At 44.8% G+C, this 22,146-nt stretch overlaps 1 protein-coding gene across 4 annotated transcripts in view; it reads right to left on the bottom strand.

Annotated features, from left to right (window-relative positions):
* ZFAND4 (zinc finger AN1-type containing 4) overlaps positions 1–22,146 on the bottom strand; it is an 80,551-nt gene that overhangs the window by 56,553 nt on the left and 1,852 nt on the right. For 3 of the 4 annotated variants that reach the window (XM_038744210.1, XM_038744211.1, XM_038744212.1), the window contains exons 2-3: positions 11,288–11,588; positions 933–1,008 (exon numbers count right to left, since the gene is read on the bottom strand). In XM_038744210.1, coding sequence (XP_038600138.1) covers positions 933–1,008; positions 11,288–11,471 — 260 coding nt within the window. In that variant the 5' untranslated portion in view covers positions 11,472–11,588. Of the gene's footprint in view, positions 1–932; positions 1,009–11,287; positions 11,589–22,146 lie in introns of those variants that run through there. The other variant, XM_038744213.1, reaches the window with a different exon arrangement.

The following is a 22,146-nucleotide window of genomic DNA, read 5'->3' as shown; positions in this document are numbered from 1 at the left end:
AGTCAGTGTTTAACAAACACCCGACTCTTAAGGATCAAAACATATAAGATGTTGTGCTGGACAGTTAGACGTGGTGTCTGCCCTCTAAGAATGTACAATACCCGACGAACAGGAGTCGTGGGAACAGATACAGAAAAGGACAATCAGGCTTGGAAAACAACAAATGAATTACCTTAACTGAAACAATTCGAGGAAACAGGGCTGTTTTGTTTTTTCTTTCTCTGAAGGGTTAGAACTAGAAGCTGGCTAGAAAAATCACTGATTTTCTAGGGTGGTTGATTAGTCATGAAGGGGGAGAGTATTATAGGGGAAGGGCAGCCCATAAAAAGGTTTAGAATGGAAAAAATAGACAAGAGAGGTTCAGTACGTTTGCCTTGGGAAGAGGGGATGGATAGGGCTGGAAATAAAATTCAATATGGCATCATAATAATAATAATGGCATTTGTTAAGCACCTACTACGTGCAAAGCACTGTTCTAAGTGCTGGGGGGGGGAAACAAGGTGATCAGGTTGTCCCACATGGGGCTCACAGTCTTAATCCCCATTTTACAGATGAGGGAACTGAGGCTCAGAGAAGTTAAGTGACTTGCCCAAGGTCACACAGCAGACGTGGCGGAGCCGGGATTCGAACCCCTGACCCCTGACTCCAAAGCCCGGGCTCCTTCCACTGAGCCACGCTTTGGGAAGGGTTTGAAGTTGGGCGTGACGGGTGAGGTGACAAAGACTCTTGGAGGAGGCAGGGCTGGAGGAAAGGGGTATGACGGGACAGAAAACATCATCATCAATCATCATCAATCGTATTTATTGAGCGCTTACTGTGTGCAGAGCACTGTACTAAGCGCTTGGGAAGTACAAGTTGGCAAAACGGAAGCGGAGGGGACAAAAAAACAGTATTTAAAGCTGTTGCTTCAACAGAGAAGATGATTGACTTACTTGTAATCATTCAAGCAATAATCATCTTCTAGCTCCACGTTATTCCAAATTAAGTGCTGTTGGCAGACAGGAATACCTTGGGGGACAAGGATGGAAGAAAGAAAATATTTGTACAAGAATTCAGTAGCATCAACTCCAAAACACATGCAAAACACAATTCGGAGATCTCTCCCATCAGACTGCCTCACGAGGCATACCTTTTTTGGCGTAGTATAAAAAAATTCAACTGAAAGGTATTCGGGTAGCAGTGATAATGCTTTTTCTTAAACACTTTCTGAGTGCCAAACACTGCTTTAGACACTGGAAAAACATAACGGATAAGAATTAAAGACAGTCTTGGGTATTTAAAGGCACTTATGAGGAGCAGAGTGGCTTAGTGGATAGACCATGGGCCCGGGTGTCAGAAGGACGTAGGTTTTAATCCCTGCTCCACCACTTGTCTGCTGTGTGGCCTTGGGGAGGTCACTTAACTTCTCTGTACCTCAGTTACCTCATCTGTAAAGTGGGGATTAAGATCGTGAGCCCCATGTGGGACGGGGGACTGTAACCAACCTGGTTAGCTTATATCTACCCCAGTGCTTAGAACAGTGCTTAACAAATACCATTATTATTATTATTATTATTAAGGGCCTAGACTGGGAGTTCACTGTGGGCAGGGAAAGTGTCTGCCAACTCTGCTGCATTGTATACTCCCAAGTGTTTAAGTACCGTTCTCTGCACGCAGTAAACACTCAAGAAATACTCCTGATTCCCATTTCTAAATCAGATTTATTTGGTTTTCGCTGGAAGTCTTTGAAAACTTATTCTTTTTGACCAGCTTCCTGAGCAGAGCGAAACCCTCGGCTTGGCCTCTCCTATTCCTTCTCGACCTGCCACAGTTCTTCTTTCATTCAACTTGTACTTCCCAAGCGCTTAGTACAGTGCTCTGCACAGAGTAAGCGCTCAATAAATATGATTGATTCATTCATTCATTCAATCGTATTTATTGAGCGCTTACTGTGTGCAGAGCACTGTACTAAGCGCTTGGGAAGTACAAGTTGGCGACATATAGAGACAGTCCCTACCCAACAACGGGCTCACAGTCTAGAAGGGGGAGACAGACAACAAAACAAAACATGTGGACGGGTGTCAAGTCGTCAGAATAAATAGAACTAAAGCCAGCGGAAACTGCCCGGGCTTTGGAGTCAGAGGTCATGGGTTCAAAACCCAGCTCTGCCAACTATCAGCTGTGTGACTTTGGGCAAGTCACTTCACTTCTCTGGGCCTCAGTTCCCTCATCTGTAAAATGGGGATTAAAACTGTGAGCCCCACCGTGGGACAACCTGATCACCTTGTAACCTCCCCAGAGCTTAGAACAGTGCTTTGCATATAGTAAGCACTTAATACCATTATAATTATTATTATTATCATTAACAAAATAAATAGAATAGCAATATGTACAAGTAAAATAGAGTAATAAATCTGTACAAACATTTATACAGGTGCTGTAGGGAGGGGAAGGAGGTAGGGCGGGCGGGTGGGGGGGGGATGGGGAGGAGGAGAGGCTCAGGATGCCAAGCTTAATAAGTCATTCAGGGAAATTCCTGGGAATCAATCAATCGTATTTATTAAGCACTTACTCTGTGCAGAGCACTGTACTAAGCGCTTGGGAAGTACAAATTGGCAACATATAGAGACAGTCCCTACCCAACAGTGGGCTCACAGTCTAAAATGCTGAGGAAATGGGAAATGCTGAGACTCCAGGGAATTCCCTCTTTATTTTCTTTCTACCCACCACCTCCCACACAGACACTTCTCCATTAGATTGTAACCTCCCCCTCTTGCTGTGGGCGGGGAACGTGTGTGCTCTGTTGGACTCTCCTGAGCATTGAGTACTCTGCACCCAGTAAGTGCTCAATAAATACAACTGACTGACCGACTCCTAGAAGGCTTCTCCTTGGAGAAGCAGCGTGGCTCAGTGGAAAGAGCCCGGGCTTTGGAGTCACAGATCACGGGTTCAAATCCCGGCTCTGCCAACTGTCAGCTGTGTGACTTTGGGTAAGTCACTTCACTTCTCTGTGCCTCAGTTACCTCATCTGTGAAATGGGGATTTAAACTGTGAGACCCCTGTGGGACAACTTGATCACCTTGTAACCTCCCCCAGCGCTTAGAACAGTGCTTTGCACATAGTAAGCGCTTAACAAATGCCATCATCATCATCATCATCATCAGCTGCATTGTACCCTCATACTTAGAACAGTGCTCCACAACATCCTAAGCGCTCAGTCCCATCGACGACTGCACCAACTAGGCACAGAAGCAAAAAATCCCAGTTCCACCAGGAAGCCTTCCCTGATTACACTCTCATTTCCCCAACCTGCTCTCCCCTTTGGGGTCTCCTGGCACTTGGACTGTGAGCTCGTTGTGGGCAGGGAATTCATTCATTCATTCATTCAATCGTATTTATTGAGCGCTTACTGTGTGCAGAGCACTGGACTAAGCGCTTGGGAAATACAAGTCGGCAACATATGGGGACGGTCCCTACCCCACGACGGGCTCACAATCTAGAAGAGGGAGACAGGCAACAGAACAAAACACGTAGACAGGTGTCAAAATCGTCAGACCAAATAGAATTATTGCTATATGCACATCGTTAACAAAATAAATAGAATAGTAAATATGTACAAGTAAAATAAATAGAGTAGTAACTCTGTACAAATATATACAAGTAATAACGGCATTTATAGCGCTAAGTACAGTGCTCTGCACACAGTAAGCGCTCAAACACAACTAAATGAACCCCTTCAGGACTTGATACTCACCCCACTCTCAACCACACAGCAATCTCGCTACACTCTGCCATGAGTGTTTTGTACAGTGCTCTGCACACAGTAATCACTCGATAGATACGATTGAATGAATTTCCCCTCTAGGTAGTTTATTTTGATGTCTTTTTCCCCCATCTTGATAATAGTAATAATAAAGTGGCAAGGACCCAGGCTGGGGAACCAGAGGACGTGGGTTCTGATCCCAGCTCCGCCACTTGTCAGCTGTGTGACGTTGGGCAAGTCACTTCACTTCCCTTGTACTTCCTAAGCGCTTAGTACAGTGCTCTGTACACAGTAAGCGCTCAATAAATATGATTGATTGATTCTATGGGCCTCGGTTACTCAACTGTAAAATGGGGATTGGGACTGTGAGCCCCATGAGGGACAGGGACTGTGTCCAACTTGATTACCCTGTATATTCCCCAGAGCTTATAACAGTGCTTGACACATAGTAAGCGCTTAACAAATACCATCGTTATTATTATTATTACTTGTTAAGCGCTTATTATGTGTCAAGGACTGTTCTAAACACTGGGGTAGATTGTATGCTCCTGGTGGGCAGGGACTGTGTCTACCAGCTCTTCATTCATTCATTCAATCGTATTTATTGAGCGCTTACTGTGTGCAGAGCACTGTACTAAACGCTTGGGAAGTCCAAGTCGGCAACAGATAGAGACGGTCCCTACCCAACAATGGGCTCACAGTCTAGAAGTGGGAGACAGACGACAAAACAAAACATGTAGACAGGTGTCAAAACCGTCAGAATAAATCAAATTAAAGCTATATGCATATCATTAATAAAATAGAGTAGTAAATATGCACAAGTTAAAGAGTAATAAATCATCAATCGCATTTATTGAGCGCTTACTATGTGCAGAGCACTGTACTAAGCGCTTGGGAAGTACAAATTGGCAACATATAGAGACAGTCCCTACCCAACAGTGGGCTCACAGTCTAAAAGGGGAAGACAGAGAACAAAACCAAACATACTAACAAAATAAAATAAATAGAATAGATATGTACAAGTAAAATAAATAAATAGAGTAATAAATATGTACAAACATATATACATATATACAGGTGCTGTGGGGAAGGGAAGGAGGTAAGAAGGGGGGATGGAGAGGGGGACGAGGGGGAGAGGATACAAGTGCTGTGGCTGGGGGAGGTAGGATCGGGGGGCAATGGGGAGGAGAGGAAAAAGGGGGCTCAGTCTGGGAAGGCCTCCTGGAGGAGGTGAGCTCTCAGTAGGGCTTTGCTTAGGGGTTGCGTAACTAGCTCTTCTGTATTATACTCTCCCAAACGCTTACTACAGTGTTCTGCACACAGTCTACACTCAATAAATGCCACTGATTGACTCTACCACTGATAGCGCTTCTGTAACTATCTCCTTACAAATCTTATTCTTTAAGCACTAACTTCTGAGGAAACGGCGTGGCCCAGGAGAAGGAGCCTGAGCCTGGAAAAGTCAGAGGCCCTGGGTTCTAATCCTGGCTTCAGCCACTTTTCCGCTGTGTGACCTCAGGCAAGTCACTGCACTTCTCTAGGCCTCCATTCCCTGTAAAATGCGGATCACGGCTGTGAGCCCAGAACATCATCATCATCATCATCAATCGTATTTATTGAGCGCTTACTGTGTGCAGAGCACTGTACTAAGCGTTTGGGAAGTACAAATTGGCAACATATAGAGACAGTCCCTACCCAACAGTGGGCTCACAGTCTAAAAGGGGGAGACAAAACCAAACATACTAACAAAATAAAATAGAATAGATATGTACAAGTAAAATAAATAAATAGAGTAATAAATATGTACAAACATATACATATATACATATATACCCAGATATGGCTCGGGGTAATAGATCCTAGCGCTACTAATCTAAAGTTCTAGCTAATTATAAAATGTGGACTTTAAAAAGGCGACTAGGTCTCAGTCAGAACAAGGGAAGCCTATGAATAGGAGGAACAGGAGCTTAAATACAACCTTTCCCTCTCCTTAATCAAAGGCATTTAATCAATCAATCAATCGTATTTATTGAGCACTTACTGTGTGCAGAGCACTGTACTAAGCGCTTGGGAAGTACAAGTTGGCAACATATAGAGACAGTCCCTACCCAACCGTGGGCTCACAGTCTGAAAGGGACAGAGAACAAAACCAAACATACTAACAAAATAAAATAAATAGAATAGATATGTACAAGTAAAATAAATAAATAAATAAATAAATAGAGTAATAAATATGCACAAACACATATACATATATACAGGTGCTGTGGGGAAGGGAAGGAGGTAAGATGGGGGGGATGGAGGGGGTGACGAGGGGGAGAGGAAGGAAGGGGCTCAGTCTGGGAAGGCCTCTGGGAGGAGGTGAGCTCTCAGTAGGGCCTTGAGCATTTATTAAGTGCTTACTACGTGCAAAGCACTGTACTAAGCGCTGGGGAGGTTACAAGGTGATCAGGTTGTCCTATGGGGGTGGCGCGCACAGTCTTAATCCCCATTTTACAGATGCAGTAACTGAGGCTCAGAGAAGTGAAGTGACTTGCCCAAAGTCACACAGCTGACAATTGGTGGAGCCAGGATTTGAACCCATGACCTCTGACTCCAAAGCCCGAGCTCTTGCCACTGCGCCACGCTGCTTCTCTTGATTCAACACCTAGCAATCAGTGGAATACCGATTCAACTTAGTGCAGTAGGACCGTGAGTCCTGTACAATGACTGACAGGAATTGAGCAGACACAATTTGTCTCATTCTATTTCCACAGGTCAGCTCAATTATTCCTGGCAAACTGGGAACTGGGATACTAAAAAAAGATGGATAATGAAATTGCCAAATCCTAAACCTCACTTGGGCCATTTTCATTTCTTTCACCACTTTTACCAGGATTCCAGCAGAGCCGAAGCTGTAGGATAAGCACTTAGGGCACTGCTCCCCCATCTTACCTCCTTCCCTTCCCCACAGCACCTGTATATATGTATGTACATATTTATTACTCTATTTATTTATTTTACTTGTACATATCTATTCTATTTATTTTATTTTGTTATTATGTTTGGTTTTATTCTCTGTCTCCCCCTTATAGACTGTGAGCCCACTGTTGGGTAGGGACTGTCTCTATACGTTGCCAACTTGTACTTCCCAAGCGCTTAGTACAGTGCTCTGTACACAGTAAGCGCTCAATAAATAGGATTGATGATGATGCTCTGCACACAGTAAGCGCTCAATAAATGATTGAACGAATGAAAAAGACATAAGAGTTACAATAACATATACAGAATGGGGGAGGTGGCGGGGGGGAAGAGGGAGAAGCAGACCCAGAAATCGCCTGAAACTCTGACTGGGTTGGAGGCAGAATTAGAGAACGATAATCAGAGAAGCAGCGTGGCCTAGAGGATGGAACTGGGTTCGAGTCCCGCTCCACCGCTTGTCTGCTGGGCAAGTCATTTTGCTTCTCTGGGCCTCAGTTTCTTCATCTGCGCAGAAGGAGTTACGTCAGTGAGCCCCACGTGGGACAAGGACGGTGTCTGTTCCGTTTAGAGCTACTCCAGCCCTAAGAACAGTGCCTGGAACAGAGTGAGCGCTTAGCAAATACCATTAAAAATGAGGATGATCATGATAATCACAACAACAACAATCACAATAATGGAATTATACAAGTGATGGATTATTTACATGCTTCCTACGTGCTAAGTACTAGGGAAGATCCAATATACTGAGATCAGAGACAGATCTTGTGTATGTATGTATATATAATAATAATAATAATAATAATAATAATAATAATAATAATGATGGCATTTATTAAGCGCTTACTATGTGCAAAGCACCGTTCTAAGCGCTGGGGAGGTTCCAAGACGATCAGGTTGTCCCACGTGGGGCTCACAGTCTTCATCCCCATTTTACAGATGAGGTGACTGAGGCACAGAGAAGTCGAGTGACTTGCCCAAAGTCACACAGCTGACAATTGGCGGAGCCGGGATTTGAACCCATGACCTCTGACTCCAAAACCCGTGCTCTTTCCACTGAGCCACGCTGCTTCTCATTATTATATTATAGATATGTATATATCCATAATATATATTATATATTATAGTATAGTATAGTATATGCTATACTATATACATATATTATAGATATGCATATATGTTTGTACATATGCATTACTCGATTGATTGATTGATTGATTTGACTTGTACATATCTATTCTATTTATTTTCTTTTGCTAATATGTTTGGTTTTGTTCTCTGTCTCCCCCTTCTAGACTGTGAGCCCACTGTTGGGTAGCGACTGTCTCTGTATGTTGCCAACTTGTACTTCCCAAGCGCTTAGTACATTGCTCTGCACACAGTAAGCGCTCAATAAATACGATTGATTGATTGATTGATCTTGCCCAACTTGGGGATGTATCGTGGAAGGGTGGGCCTAGTTTTAGGTAGCTCGTTAGGTCAGTGCCCGCCTCGGTCTTTTGAGGCGGGAGAGGGGCAGAAATCCCCATTCTTCGCCCTTCAAACCTCAGCTGCCCGCTGAGGGATGGGAGAAGCAGCGTGGCTCAGTGGAAAGAGCCCGGGCTTGGGAGCCAGAGGTCATGGGTTCTAATCCCGGCTCCGCGACTTAGGGCAAGTCACTTAACTCCTCTGTGCCTCAGTTACCTCGTCTGGAAAATGGGATTAAGACTGTGAGCCCCATGTGGGACAACCTGATCACCTTGCATCCCCCCCAGCACTTAGCACATATGCCATCATTATTATTAATTCCCTCGTGTATTTTCTCCTATCACTTTAAGCACTTCCCCTCTTATCATCATCAATCGTATTTATTGAGCGCTTACTGTGTGCAGAGCACTGTACTAAGTGCTAATCTTAGGATTGCACCTGGAGAGATTCCGATAATAATAATAATGACGATGGCATTTATTAAGCGCTTACTATGTGCAAAGCACCGTTCTAAGCGCTGGGGAGGTTACAGGGTGGTCAGGTTGTCCCATAGGGGGCTCACAGTCTTAATCCCAATTTACAGATGAGGCAACTGAGGCACAGAGAAGTGAAGTGACTTGCCCAAAGTCACACAGCTGACTCAGCTACGGGAGGGAGAGTCAAGCAGAGGCCTACCCGTTCTATTACGGGCTTGAGCAGTGGTTAGCGAGAGCAAGGCAATCCGCCACAACTCAAAACTCCCCCACGCTGGGCAGCAGCGGGACGGGAGAGAGCCGAGGGCGGAGACGCAAGTTTACTGCATGGAGGTGGCAATGGTAAACCACTTCCAGATTTTTACCAAGAAAATTCTGGGGATCATCATCATCATCAATCGTATTTATTGAGCGCTTACTGTGGGCAGAGCACTGTACTAAGCGCTTGGGAAGTACAAGTTGGCAACATATAGAGACAGTCCCTACCCAACAGTGGGCTCACAGTCTAAAACGGGGAGACAGAGAACAAAACCAAACATATTAACAAAATAAAATAAATAGAATCGATATGTACAAGTAAAATAAATAGAGTAATAAATATGTATAAACATATATACAGGTGCTGTGGGGAAGGGAAGGAGGTAAGATGGGGGGGATGGAGAGGGGGACGAGGGGGAGAGGAAGGAAGGGGCTCAGTCTGGGAAGGCCTCCTGGAGGATCCACTACCAGAACAACTGCAGACAGAGGTGTGGTGTTCTGGGAGAGATGCGTCCACGGAGTCGCTACAGGTTGGAGACGACTCGACCGCATAAGACAAAACAAGACTTTAGCACTTAGTACAGTGGCCTGCATACACTTGCCTGCTAAGTCTGCTGTATTGGACTCTCCCAAGCTCTTAGTACACTGCTCTCTGCACATAATAGGCACTCAATAAAGACCACTGATTGATTAATCAGTACTAGTGCTATTCCCATTACTACGGAACCACGGAACTCAGCCTCCTCTCTGATCTCCCATCCTCGTGTCTCTCCCCATCTCAATCCATACTTCAGGCTGCTGCCCGGATTGTCTTTGTCCAGAAACGCTCTGGGCAAGTTACTCCCCTCCTCAAAAATCTCCAGTGGCTACCAATCAATCTGCGCATCAGGCAGAAACTCCTCACCTTGGGCTTCAAGTCTGTCCATCCCCTCGCCCCCTCCTCCCTCACCTCCCTTCTCTCCTTTTCCAGCCCAGCCCGCACCCTCCGCTCCTCTGCCGCTAAACTCCTCACGGTGCCTCGTTCTCGCCTGTCCCGCCATCGACCCCTGGCCCACGTCATCCCCCTGGCCTGGAATTCCCTCCCTCCACACAACTGCCAAGCTAGCTCTCTTCCTCCCTTCAAAGCCCTACTGAGAGCTCATCTCCTCCAAGAGGCCTTCCCAGCCTCAGCCCCCTTTTTCCCTCTCCCCCTCCCTATCCCCCCCGCCCTACCTCCTTCCCCTCCCCACGGCACCTGTATATATGTTTGTACAGATTTATTACTCTATTTTACTTGTACATATTTACTATTCTATTTATTTTGTTAATGATGTGCACTTAGCTTTAATTCTATTTGTTCTGACGACTTGACACCTGTCCACATGTTTTCTTTTGTTGTCTGTCTCCCCCCTTCTAGACTGTGAGCCTGTTGTTGGGTAGGGACCGTCTCTGTATGTTGCCAACTTGTACTTCCCAAGCGCTTAGTACAGTGCTCTGCACACAGTAAGCGCTCAATAAATACAGCTGAATGAATGAATGAACCAGGCAGAGGGGGAGGGTCTCTGCTGAAGAGATGCCTAGTGACCAAATAGTGAACATTTAGGAAAATATTACCCTTATGCTAATTTCCTCATTCAGTGTTGCCCAGAAATGCCATGAACTGTTTTTTCGATAGCATATGACACAGAAACAAGTTAATTTATGCAAACCATGCAATGAACACCAGTATAAGACAGGTAGTTTGCAAGCATGTTGCCTTCCTCGGCAACCGAGCCCAGTGATTCTGAACCCTAAAATAAGTGTTTACCTTCTATCTACCCTCAGTGCTTAGTACAGTGCCCGGCACATAATAATAATAATTATGGTATTTGTTAAGCGATTACTATGTGCCAAGCACCATTCTAAGTGCTGGGATAGGTATAAAGTAATCAGGTTGTCCCACGTGGGGCTACAGAGTAAGCACTTAACAAATACTGTACCCAAATATATAAACATAGGATTTTGGTATGAAAAAGAAGCTACAAGGCAAATCAACTCACCTACCCCAAATGGACTCCAATTTGATTTTTTGAATGGAATCTAAGTGCTCATTATGTGCCACACGCTGTACTAAGCACTGGGGTAGATACAAAGTAATCGGGTTGGACAGTGTCCATGTCCCACATGGGGCTCATAGTCTTCATCCCCGTTTTACAGATGAGGGAACCGAGGTCCAGAGAAGGGAAATGACTTGCCCAGGGTGACACAGCAGACAAGTGGCGGGGCCGGGATTAGAACCCGGGTCCTCTGCTTCCCAAGTGGCCTATAGCGAGGCTTTTCATTAAATATTAAACACCAGCACGTTATACATTTCATTTTCCTTGACCACAATACGCAGTTTTCTAATCCTATAACCAAAGAAGGGCGGTACCTTCCAATCTCTGGATTTTAGCTTTCACAGAAATGACAGTTTCAAAGGGGGAGACTTGCAGCTCAAAGCACGTGCCCGTCAGTGTTTCGATGAAGAGGTCCATAGTCTCGTAGAAAGGGAATTTGTAGTAGAAGGGTCCCACGTTATCTTCATTGAAGAACGGAGGCTCTTTCTTGTTGGCCATTATACGGGCTTTACGAATTCTCCGTAGAAATGATGGGGGTCACTGTATTTCAGTCCGCGCCAAAGCAGCTCTGAACACCGGTTAGGTCTACTGTTGGTCATGTTTCGAGGTTTGCACCTAAAATGTAAGGATAATTTTACTAGTCACGCGCAACCTTCTTTATTCATTCACTCAATCGTATTTACTGAGCACTTACTGCATTCAGAGCACTGTACTAAGCGCTTGAGAAGTACATGCTGGCAACATATAGAGGTGGTCCCTACCCAACAACGGGCTCACAGTCGAGGAGGAGGAGACAGGCAACAAAACCAAACCTGTAGACGGGTGTCAAAGTCGTCAGAACAAATTGAATTAAAGCTAAATGCGCATCATTAATAAATAGAATAATAAATATGTGCAAGTAAAATAGTCATAAATCTGTACAAACATATATACAGGTGCTGAGGGGAAGGAGGTAGGGTGGGGGGGAGAGGAAAAAGGGGACTCAGTCTGGGAAGGCCTCTTGGAGGAGGTGAGCTCTCAGTAGGGCTTTGAAGGCTGCGATTGAATCGGAACAAACCGTGACCCCCCCGGTGACCCCCTGGGGAGATGAAAGATCGATCGATCGATCAATCAATCAGTAATCTTTACTGAGCACTAACTGTGTGCAGAGCTCTACACTAAGCGCTTGGGAGAGATTACCACATTTGGGTAGACACATTCCCTGTCCACAAGGAGCTTACAGTCTAGGAGGAGCTGACAGCCTAGACATCAAACAAGCAATCAATCGTAAAGATTGAGCCCTTACTGCATGCAGAGCATTGTACTAAGCGCTGGGGAGAGTACGATACAACAGAATTGGTAGACACAGTCCCTGACCACGATGATCATGTGTGATGTTGGGACAGTCACAACTTCTCTGAGCCTCAGTTCCCTCATCTGTAAAATGGGGATTAAGACTGTGAGCCCCCCGTGGAACCTGACCACCTTGTAGCCCCCCTAAGCGTTTAGAACGGTGCTTGGCACAGAGTAAGCGCTTAACAAATGCCATCATTATTATTATTATTTGTTACGCAAATGTCATCATTATTATTATTATTTTTATAATGGCATTTATTAAGCGCTTACTCTGTGCAAAGCACTGTTCTAAGCGCTGGGGAGTTTACAAGGTGATCAGGTTGTCCCATGGGGGGCTCACAGTCTTAATCCCCATTTTACAGATGAGGTAACTGAGGCCCAGAGAAGTTAAGTGACTTGCCCAAAGTCACACAGCTGACAAGTGGCGGAGCCGGGATTTGAACCCACGACCTCTGACTCCAAAGCCCGGGCTCCTTCCACTGAGCCATGCTGCTTCCCTATTATTTGTTAAGCGTTTACAATGTGCCAAGCACTGCTCTAAGCCCTGAGGTAGATACAAGGTAATCAGGTTGTCCCATGTGGGGCTCACAGTTTTAATCCCCATTTTCCAGATGAGGTAACTGAGGTCCAGAGAATAATAATAATAATAATAATAATAATAATAATAATAATAATGGTATCTGTTAAGCGCTTACTACGTGCTAAGCACTGTTCTAAGCACTAGAGGGATACAAGGTAATCAGGTTGTCCCACATGGGGCTCACAGTCTTAATCCCCATTTTACAGATGAGGGGACTAAGGCAGAGAGAAGTGAAGCCACTTGCCCAACGTCACCCAGCTGACAAGTGGCGGAGCCGGGATTAGAACCCACGACCTCTGACTCCCAAGCCCGGGCTCTTCCCACTAAACCACGCTGCTTCTCTACGCAAGAAAAGTTTAAACTCTCGAGGGAGAGGTAGACATTAAAATAAATTACGGATAGGAGAGGAAGTGCCGTGGGGCTGAGGGGAATAAAGGGTAGAGATCCAAGTGCCAGGATCATCATCATCAATCGTATTTATTGAGCACTTACTATGTGCAGAGCACTGTACTAAGCGCTTGGGTAGTACAAATTGGCAACATATAGAGACAGTCCCTGGCCAACAGTGGGCTCACAGTCTAAAAAAGGATGAAGCGGAAGGGAGAGGGAGTGGTAATCAGGGAAGGCCCCTTGGAGGAGATGTGATTTTAACGACGCTCTGAAGGGAGGAAAAGTGGTCGGATACAGAGGGGGAGGGAATTCCAGGCCAGAGGGAAGACGTGGGCAAAGGATCGGCGGCGAGGTACACGGTATCGAGGTCCAGTGAGTAGCTTGGTACCGGAGGTCGTCGATGGAAATCCGTGAGGTAAGATAGGAAGGGGCGAGGGGATTGTATGACACACATCCTTTCATTTATTTTAATAATGGTCATGGCTGATTGAAGCTAGAGTTGCTTTGTGGAATGAAGTCATTGTAGAGCTAGTCGGTTGGGCTTGAACCTCTCCGCTCTGGTCTTCTACGAATGCTCTGATCCGTCTACGCTGCTGTGTTCGTATCGTATGTGACGGGCCCTGGAAAGCTGAAATCTGAGTCCCTCCTCTATTCCAAGAAAGCACGGCGGCAAAACTGTCACCTAACGGTACTGAAGAGGCAGAAAACACGATGCGGTCTAGTAAATTAGGTTAGTAATTGATAAGCTAGAGAAAATCGGCTTTCCCAAATGAGTCAATAAAGACTGCTCTCTTCCGAAATGGTCTGCCGAAGTGGGCGGGGAAGTTATCTGCTGTTGTGATCTTCTAAGCACCAAGTACATATATACCTGTATATATGTTTGTACGTATTTATTACTCTATTTATTTTACTTGTACATATCTATCCTATTTTATTTTGTTAGTATGTTTGGTTTTGTTCTCTGTCTCCCCCTTTTAGACTGTGAGCCCACTGTTGGGTAGGGACCGTCTCTATATGTTGCCAACTTGTACTTCCCAAGTGCTTAGTACAGTGCTCTGCACACAGTAAGCGCTCAATAAATACGACTGATTGATTGATTGACTGTCTGCTTTAAAGGCCTTAGGAAGGAGTTTCTATCTGATGTAAAAGTGGATGGGCAAACCGAGGGAGGTTCTTGAGAAGTGGGGAAACGTGGAATTAAGTTTTCTGTTTTGGGAAAATGATCCAGGCGGCAGAGTAAACCATGGACTGGAGTGGGAGGAGGCAGGAGGCAGGGAGGTCGGAGAGGAGGCTGAGGCAATAGTCTGGACAGGACAATCAGGGATCAGTGAGGGAGCAGTTTGGATGGAGGAAAAAAAGGGTAGGTTTCCGTGATGCTACCGTAGAATCGACAGGATTTGGTGACGGGCTAAATATGTGGCTTGAATGAGAGGTAAGTCTTTTAGTCTTTTAGACTGGGAGCCCACTGTTGGGTAGGGACTGTCTCTATATGTTGCCAACTTGTACTTCCCAAGCGCTTAGTACAGTGCTCTGCACACAGTAAGCGCTCAATAAATACGATTGATGAGTCAAAGATAAGCGTTTGGGTGGGAAGATGTCCAGGATTTCCCATTAATCAGCATGGCGTTGTGGCCAGAGCCCGGGCGTCAGAAGGTCACGGGTTCTAATCCCGGCTCCACCACAGGTCTGCTGTGTGGACTTGGGCAAGTCACGTCGCTTCTCTGTGCCTCATCTGTAAAATGGGTATTAAGACTGTGGAATTCCATGTGGGATGCAGGCTTACATCTACCTTAGTGCTTAGCAGAGTGCCTGGCACATAGTAAGCTCTTAATAAATACCATCATTATTATTTTGATTCCAGTTCCATGCTGCCTACCTGCCTCATCTTACAGTTGAGATCTTGGACTTATCTAGAGTGGTTTAATTTTGGATTGAATACAAGTTCCTATAATGAATCCACCTCCAATTTTTCTTCCAGGCCTAATGAATTTGATTTGATTTTGATTTCCCACTTTCTACTATTGCACGTCTTCCTCCTTAACGCCCTAATTCTATCAAGGACAGAGAGTGTGACAGTGTCTAAATTAGATAGAGGAACCAAGAAATCAATCAAAGCTTTTTAGGGAGCGCTTATTGTGTACACAGCACTGTATAAAAGAGTTGGTGGATATGATCCCTGCTCACAAAGAGCTTATGGTCCAGTGCAGGTGAAAAACTTTAAAATAAATTACAGATGGGAAAATGGCAGAGTGAAAGGATCTATGTTGCCAATTTGTACTTCCCAAGTGCTTAGTACAGTGCTCTGCACTCAGTACGCGCTCAACAAATACGATTGATGATGATCTAAGGATGAGCAGAAGCATAGCCTGTGGAAAGAGCATGGGCTTGGAAGTCGGAGGGCCTGGGTTCTAATCCTGGCTTTGCCAGTTGCTTGCTGTGTGACCTTGGGCAAGTCACAATCAATCAATCAATCGTATTTATTGAGCGCTTAGTGTGCAGAGCACTGTACTAAGCACTTGGGAAGTCCAAGTTGGCAACATATAGAGACGGTCCCTACCCAACAGTGGGCTCACAGTCTAAAAGGGGGAGACGGAGAACAAAACCAAACATACTAACAAAATAAAATAGAATAGATATGTACAAGTAAAATAGAGTAATAAATATGTACAAACATATATACATATATACAGAACTTCACAACTTCTCTGCAGAGTGGCTCAGTGGAAAGAACCCGGGCTTTGGAGTCAGAGGTCATGGGTTCGAATCCCAGCTCTGCCAACTGTCAGCTGTGTGACTTTGGGTGAGTCACTTCACTCCTCTGTGCCTCAGTTCCCTCATCTGTAAAATGGGGGTGAAGACTGTGAGCCCCACATGGGACAACCTGATGACCTTGTAACCTCCCCAGCGCTTAGATCAGTGCTTTGCACATAGTAAGCACTTAACAAATGCCATCATTATCATTATTATCATTATTCTCTGGGCCTCAGTTTCCTCAACTGTAAAACGGGGATTAAATCCTACTCCCTTCTACTTAGATTGTGAGCCCCAAGTGGGACGGTGATTGGGTCCAACCTGATTAACATGTATCTACCCCTGTCCTTGACACACAGGGCTTAACAAATACAATGGTAATAATAATAATAACATGTACGTAAGTGCTGTGGGGCTGAGGGTGGGTGAATATCAAGCGCTTAAGCGTATGGATCCCACTGCAGAGAGAAGCAGCATGGCTTGGTGGTGAGAGCACGGGCTGAGTCATCAGAGGTCATGAGTTCTAATCCCGACTCCGCCACTTGTCAGCTGTGTGATATTGGGCAGGTCACTTCACTTCTCTGGGCCTCAGTTCCCTCGTCTGTAAAATTGGGATGAAGATTGTGAGCCCCACGTGGGATAACCTGACTACCTTGTTTCTGCTCCAGCGCTTAGAACAGTGCTTGGCACAGAGTAAGCGCTTAACCAATACCATTATTATTATAAGGCGACGCAGGGTTGAGACAGAGGAGAGCTTAGTGAGCCAAAGCCTAAGAGATGGGATTTTAGGAGGGATTTGAAGGTGAGGAGAGTGGTGACAGTTGGGTATGAACGGGGAAAGAGTTCCAGGGAAAGGGATCGGCAAGGTTTCGGTGGTGAGAGATTGAGATATCAATCAATCAATCGTATTTATTGAGCGCTTACTGTGTGCAGAGCACTGGACTAAGCGCTTGGGAAGTACAAGTTGGCAACATATAGAGACAGCCCCTACCCAACAGTGGGCTCACAGTCTAAACGGGGGAGACAGAGAACAAAACCAAACATACTAACAAAATAAATAGAATAGATATGTACAAGTAAAATAAATAGAGTAATAAATATGTACAAACATATAAACATATATCCTCATCATCATCAATCGTATTTACTGAGCGCTTACTGTGTGCAGAGCACTGGACTAAGCGCTTGGGAAGTACAAGTTGGCAACATATAGAGACAGCCCCTACCCAACAGTGGGCTCACAGTCTAAAATGAGGAGACAGAGAACAAAACCAAACATACTAACAAAATAAATAGAATAGATATGTACAAGTAAAATAGAGTAATAAATATGTACAAACATATAAACATATATCATCATCATCATCAATCGTATTTACTGAGCGCTTACTGTGTGCAGAGCACTGTACTAAGCGCTTGGGAAGTCCAAGTTGGCAACATCTAGAGACGGTCCCTACCCAACAGTGGGCTCACAGTCTAGAAGGGGGAGACAGAGAACAAAACCAAACATACTAACAAAATAAATAGAATAGATATGTACAAGTAAAATAAATAATAAATAGAGTAATAAATATGTACAAACATATATACATATATACAGGTGCTGTGGGGAAGGGAAGGAGGTAAGGTGGGGGGATGGAGAGGGGGATGAGGGGGAGAGGAAGGAAGGGGCTCAGAGATACCATGAGCAGGTTGTTTTAGAGGAGCAAAGTGCGTGGGTAGAGTTATCAATAATAATAATAATGCTGGTATTTGTTAAGCTCTTGCTATGTGCCATGTACTGTTTTAAGCACTGGGATAGATACAAGGTAATTAGGTTGTCCCACGTGGGGCTCACAGTCTTAATCCCCATTTTACAGATGAGGTCACTGAGGCCCAGAGAAGTGAAGTGACTTGCCCAAAGTCACAAAGGTGACAAGTGGCGGAGCCGGGATCAGAACCCATGACTTCTGCCTCCCAAGGCGGGGCTCGTCCGCTAAGCCACGCTGCTTCTGAGTTACAGTATGTCTGTGAAGTAAGTAAGGCAGGAGAGGGAGAGCAGATCAGTACTAATGGACAGATCCACTAGTTATTTCTTTATTCACAATTACGGTATTTGTTAACTACTTACTATGGCCTTCCCAGACTGAGCCCTTTCCTTCCTCTCCCCCTCGTCCCCCTCTCCATCCCCCCATCTTACCTCCTTCCCTTCCCCACAGCACCTGTATATATGTATATATGTTTGTACATATTTATTACTCTATTTATTTTACTTGTACATATCTATTCTATTTATTTTATTTTGTTAGTATGTTTGGTTTGGTTCTCTGTCTCCCCCTTTTAGACTGTGAGCCCACTGTTGGGTAGAGACTGTCTCTGTATGTTGCCAACTTGGACTTCCCAAGCGCTCAGTACAGTGCTCTGCACACAGTAAGCGCTCAATAAATACGATTGATGATGATGATGAGTCAAGGGCTGTTCTAAGCACTGAGGTAGATACAAATCAGGTCAGAAAAAGTCTCTTCCACAAGGACATTTTAAAGCCTAGACTGTATGCTCCTCATGGGCAGGGAAGACAGACATAGCATTCATTCATGCATGCGCTCGTATTTATTCATCCATTAAATCGTATTTATTGAGCGCTTACTGTGTGCAGAGCGCTGTACTAAGCGCTTGGAAAGTACAATTTGGCAACAAATAGAGACAATCCCTACCCAACAATGGGCTCACAGTCTAGAAGCAGTGTGGCTCAGTGGAAAGAGCACAGGCTTTGGAGTCAGAGGTCATGGGTTCATTCATTCATTCAATCGTATTTATTGAGCGCTTACTATGTGCCGAGCACTGTACTAAGCGCTTGGAAAGTACAATTCAGCAACAGATAGAGACGGTCCCTACCCAACAACGGGCTCAGAGTCTAGAAGGGGGAGGCAGACAACATAACAAAATAATAATAACAATAATATCAAAATAGAGTTATAGATATAAACACATCATTAATAGACTTTTAGTCTTTTAGACTGTGAGCCCACTGTTGGGTAGGGACTGTCTCTATATGTTGCCAACTTGGACTTCCCAAGCGCTTAGTACAGTGCTCTGCACACAGTAAATGCTCAATAAATATGATTGATTGATTGAAATAGAATAATAAATATGTGCAAATATACACAAATGCTGTGGGGTGGAGAAGCGGGTAGAGCAGAGGAAGGGAGGAGGGCCGATGGGGAGGGGAGGAGGAGCAGAGGTAAAGGGGCTCAATCTGGGAAGGCATCTGCTGTGTGACCTTGGGCAAGTCACCTCACCTCTCTGGGCCTCAATTCCCTCATCTGTAACTGGACACTGTGTCCAACCTGATTGAACTGTATCTACTCCTGCACTTAGAACAGTGATTGGCACATAGTAGGCTCCTAACAAGTACCATTATTATTATTATCATCATCATTATTATTATTATATTCATTTAGTGATTTGTGAATCATTGGTATCTATTTCAAATTCCAAAATCTATTTCAAATTCCGGCTCCGCCACTTGTCAGCTGTGTGACTTTGGGCAAGTCACTTCACTGCTCTGTGCCTCAGTTACCTCACCTGTAAAATAGGGATTAAGATGGTGAGCCCCCCCGTGGGACAACCTGATCACCTTGTAGCCTCCCCAGCGCTTAGAACAGTGCTTTGCACATATTGAGCGCTTAATAAATGCCATTGTTATTAGAAGGGACGCTTACTGGATGCAGAGCGCTGTACTAATAATAATAATAAGGGCATTTATTAAGCGCTTCCTATGTGCAAAGCACTGTTCTAAGCGCTGGGGGGATACAAGGTGATCAGGTTGTCCCACGGGGGGCTCACAGTCAACCCCCATTTTACAGATGAGGTAACTGAGGCCCAGAGAAGTTAAGTGACTTACCCAGGGTCACACAGCTGACAGTTGGCAGAGCCGGGATTTGAACCCACGACCACTGACTCCAAAGCCCGGGCTCTTTCCACTGAGCCATGCTGCTTCTCTTAGTACAGTGCTCCACACACAGTCAGCGCTCAATAAATACAATTGAATGAATCTATAAGTCCATGTATCTTCCCCCTTTTAGACTGTGAGCCCACTGTTGGGTAGGGACTGTCTCTATGTGATGCCAATTTGTACTTCCCAAGCGCTTAGTACAGTGCTCTGCACATAGTAAGCGCTCAATAAATACGATTGATTGATTGATTGATGTATCTATTGTGATGGCATTGATGCCTCTCTACTTGATTTGTTTTGTTGTCTGTCGCCTCCCCGTTCTAGCCGTTGTTGGGTCGGGACCGCCTCAATCTGTTGCCGAATTGTGCTTTCCAAGCGCTCAATACAGTGCTCTGCACACAGTAAGTGCTCAATAAATACGATTGAATGAATGAATCTATAACTATTGTGATGGCATTGACGCCTGTCTACTTGTTTTGTCGTCTGCCTCCCCCTTCTAGACTGTGAGTCCGTTGTTGGGCAGGGACTGACTCTTTATTGCTGTACTGTCCCCTCCCAAGCGCTTAGTGCAGTGCTCTGCACCCAGTCTGCGCTCAATCAATACAACTGACTGAATCTCTAATTGTATTTATCTATTTTAATGGTATTGAGGCCTGTCTACTTGTTTGGTTGTCTGTCTCCCCCTTTCTAGACTGTGAGCCCACTGTTGGGTAGGGACCGTCTCTATATGTTGCCAACTTGGACTTCCCAAACACTCAGTCCAGTGCTCTGCACACAGTAAGCGCTCAATAAATACGATTGATTGATTGATTCATTCATTGATTGTCTCTGTTGCTAAAAAGTGCTCTGCACACAGTAAGCGCTCAATAAATACGATTGATTGACTGTCTCTGTTGCTAAACAGTGCTCTGCACACAGTAAGCGCTCAATAAATACGATTGATTGATTGATTCATTGATTGTCTCTGTTGCTAAACAGTGCTCTGCACGCAGTAAGCGCTCAATAAATACGATTGATTGATTGACTGTTGCTAAACAGTGCTCTGCACACAGTAAGCGCTCAATAAATACAATTGATTGATTGACTGTCTGTTGCTAAACAGTGCTCTGCACATAGTAAGTGCTCAATAAATACGATTGATTGATTGATTGTTGCTAAACAGTGCTCTGCACACAGTAAGCGCTCAATAAATATGATTGATTGACTGTCTGTTGCTAAACAGTGCTCTGCACACAGTAAGTGCTCAATAAATACGATTGATTGATTGTCTGTTGCTAAATAGTGCTCTGCACACAGTAAGCGCTCAATAAATACGATTGATTGATTGATTGTCTGTTGCTAAACAGTGCTCTGAACACAGTAAGCGCTCAATAAATATGATTGATTGACTGTCTGTTGCTAAACAGTGCTCTGCACACAGTAAGCGCTCAATAAATACGATTGATTGACTGTCTGTTGCCAAACAGTGCTCTGCACACAGTAAGCGCTCAATAAATATGAATGAATGAATTGTACTTTCCAGGCGCTTAGTCCAGTGCTCCGTACACAATAAGCGCTCAATAAATACAACTGAATAAATCTATAATTCCATGTATCTATTGTGATGTCACTGATGCCTGTCTACTTGTTTTGTTTTGTTGTCTGTCTCCCTCTTCTAGCTGTTGTTGGGTCGGGACCGTCTCTATCTGTGGCCGACTTGGACTTCCCAAGCGCTTAGTACAGCGCTCTGCACCCAGTAGGCGCTCAGTAGGAGAAGAAGCGTGGCTCAGTAGGAAATCAATCAATCCATCAATCAATCGTATTTCTTGAGCGCTTACTGTGTGCAGAGCACTGTAGTAAGCGCTTGGGAAGTACAAGCTGGCAACATATAGAGACAGTCCCTACCCAACAGAGGGCTCACAGTCTAGGAAAGAGCCCGGGCTTTGGAGTCAGAGGTCATGGGTTCAAATCCCGGTTCTGCCAATTGTCGGCTGTGTGACTTGGGGCAAGTCACTTCACTTCTCTGGGCCTCAGTTCCCTCATCTGGAAAACGGGGATTAAGACTGTGAGCCCCACGAGGGACCACCTGATCACCTTGTATCCTTCCCAGCGCTTAGAACAGTGCTTGGCACATAGTGAGCGCTTACTAAATGCCATCAATAATAATAATAATAATAATAAATAGAAATGAATCAAGAATTCTA

This window comes from Tachyglossus aculeatus, chromosome 3, assembly GCF_015852505.1.
Source record: "Tachyglossus aculeatus isolate mTacAcu1 chromosome 3, mTacAcu1.pri, whole genome shotgun sequence".
In the NCBI taxonomy this organism is placed as follows: domain Eukaryota; kingdom Metazoa; phylum Chordata; class Mammalia; order Monotremata; family Tachyglossidae; genus Tachyglossus; species Tachyglossus aculeatus.
Note: the sequence above shows the minus strand (reverse complement) of the source record. Positions and strands in the feature narration are given on the sequence as shown.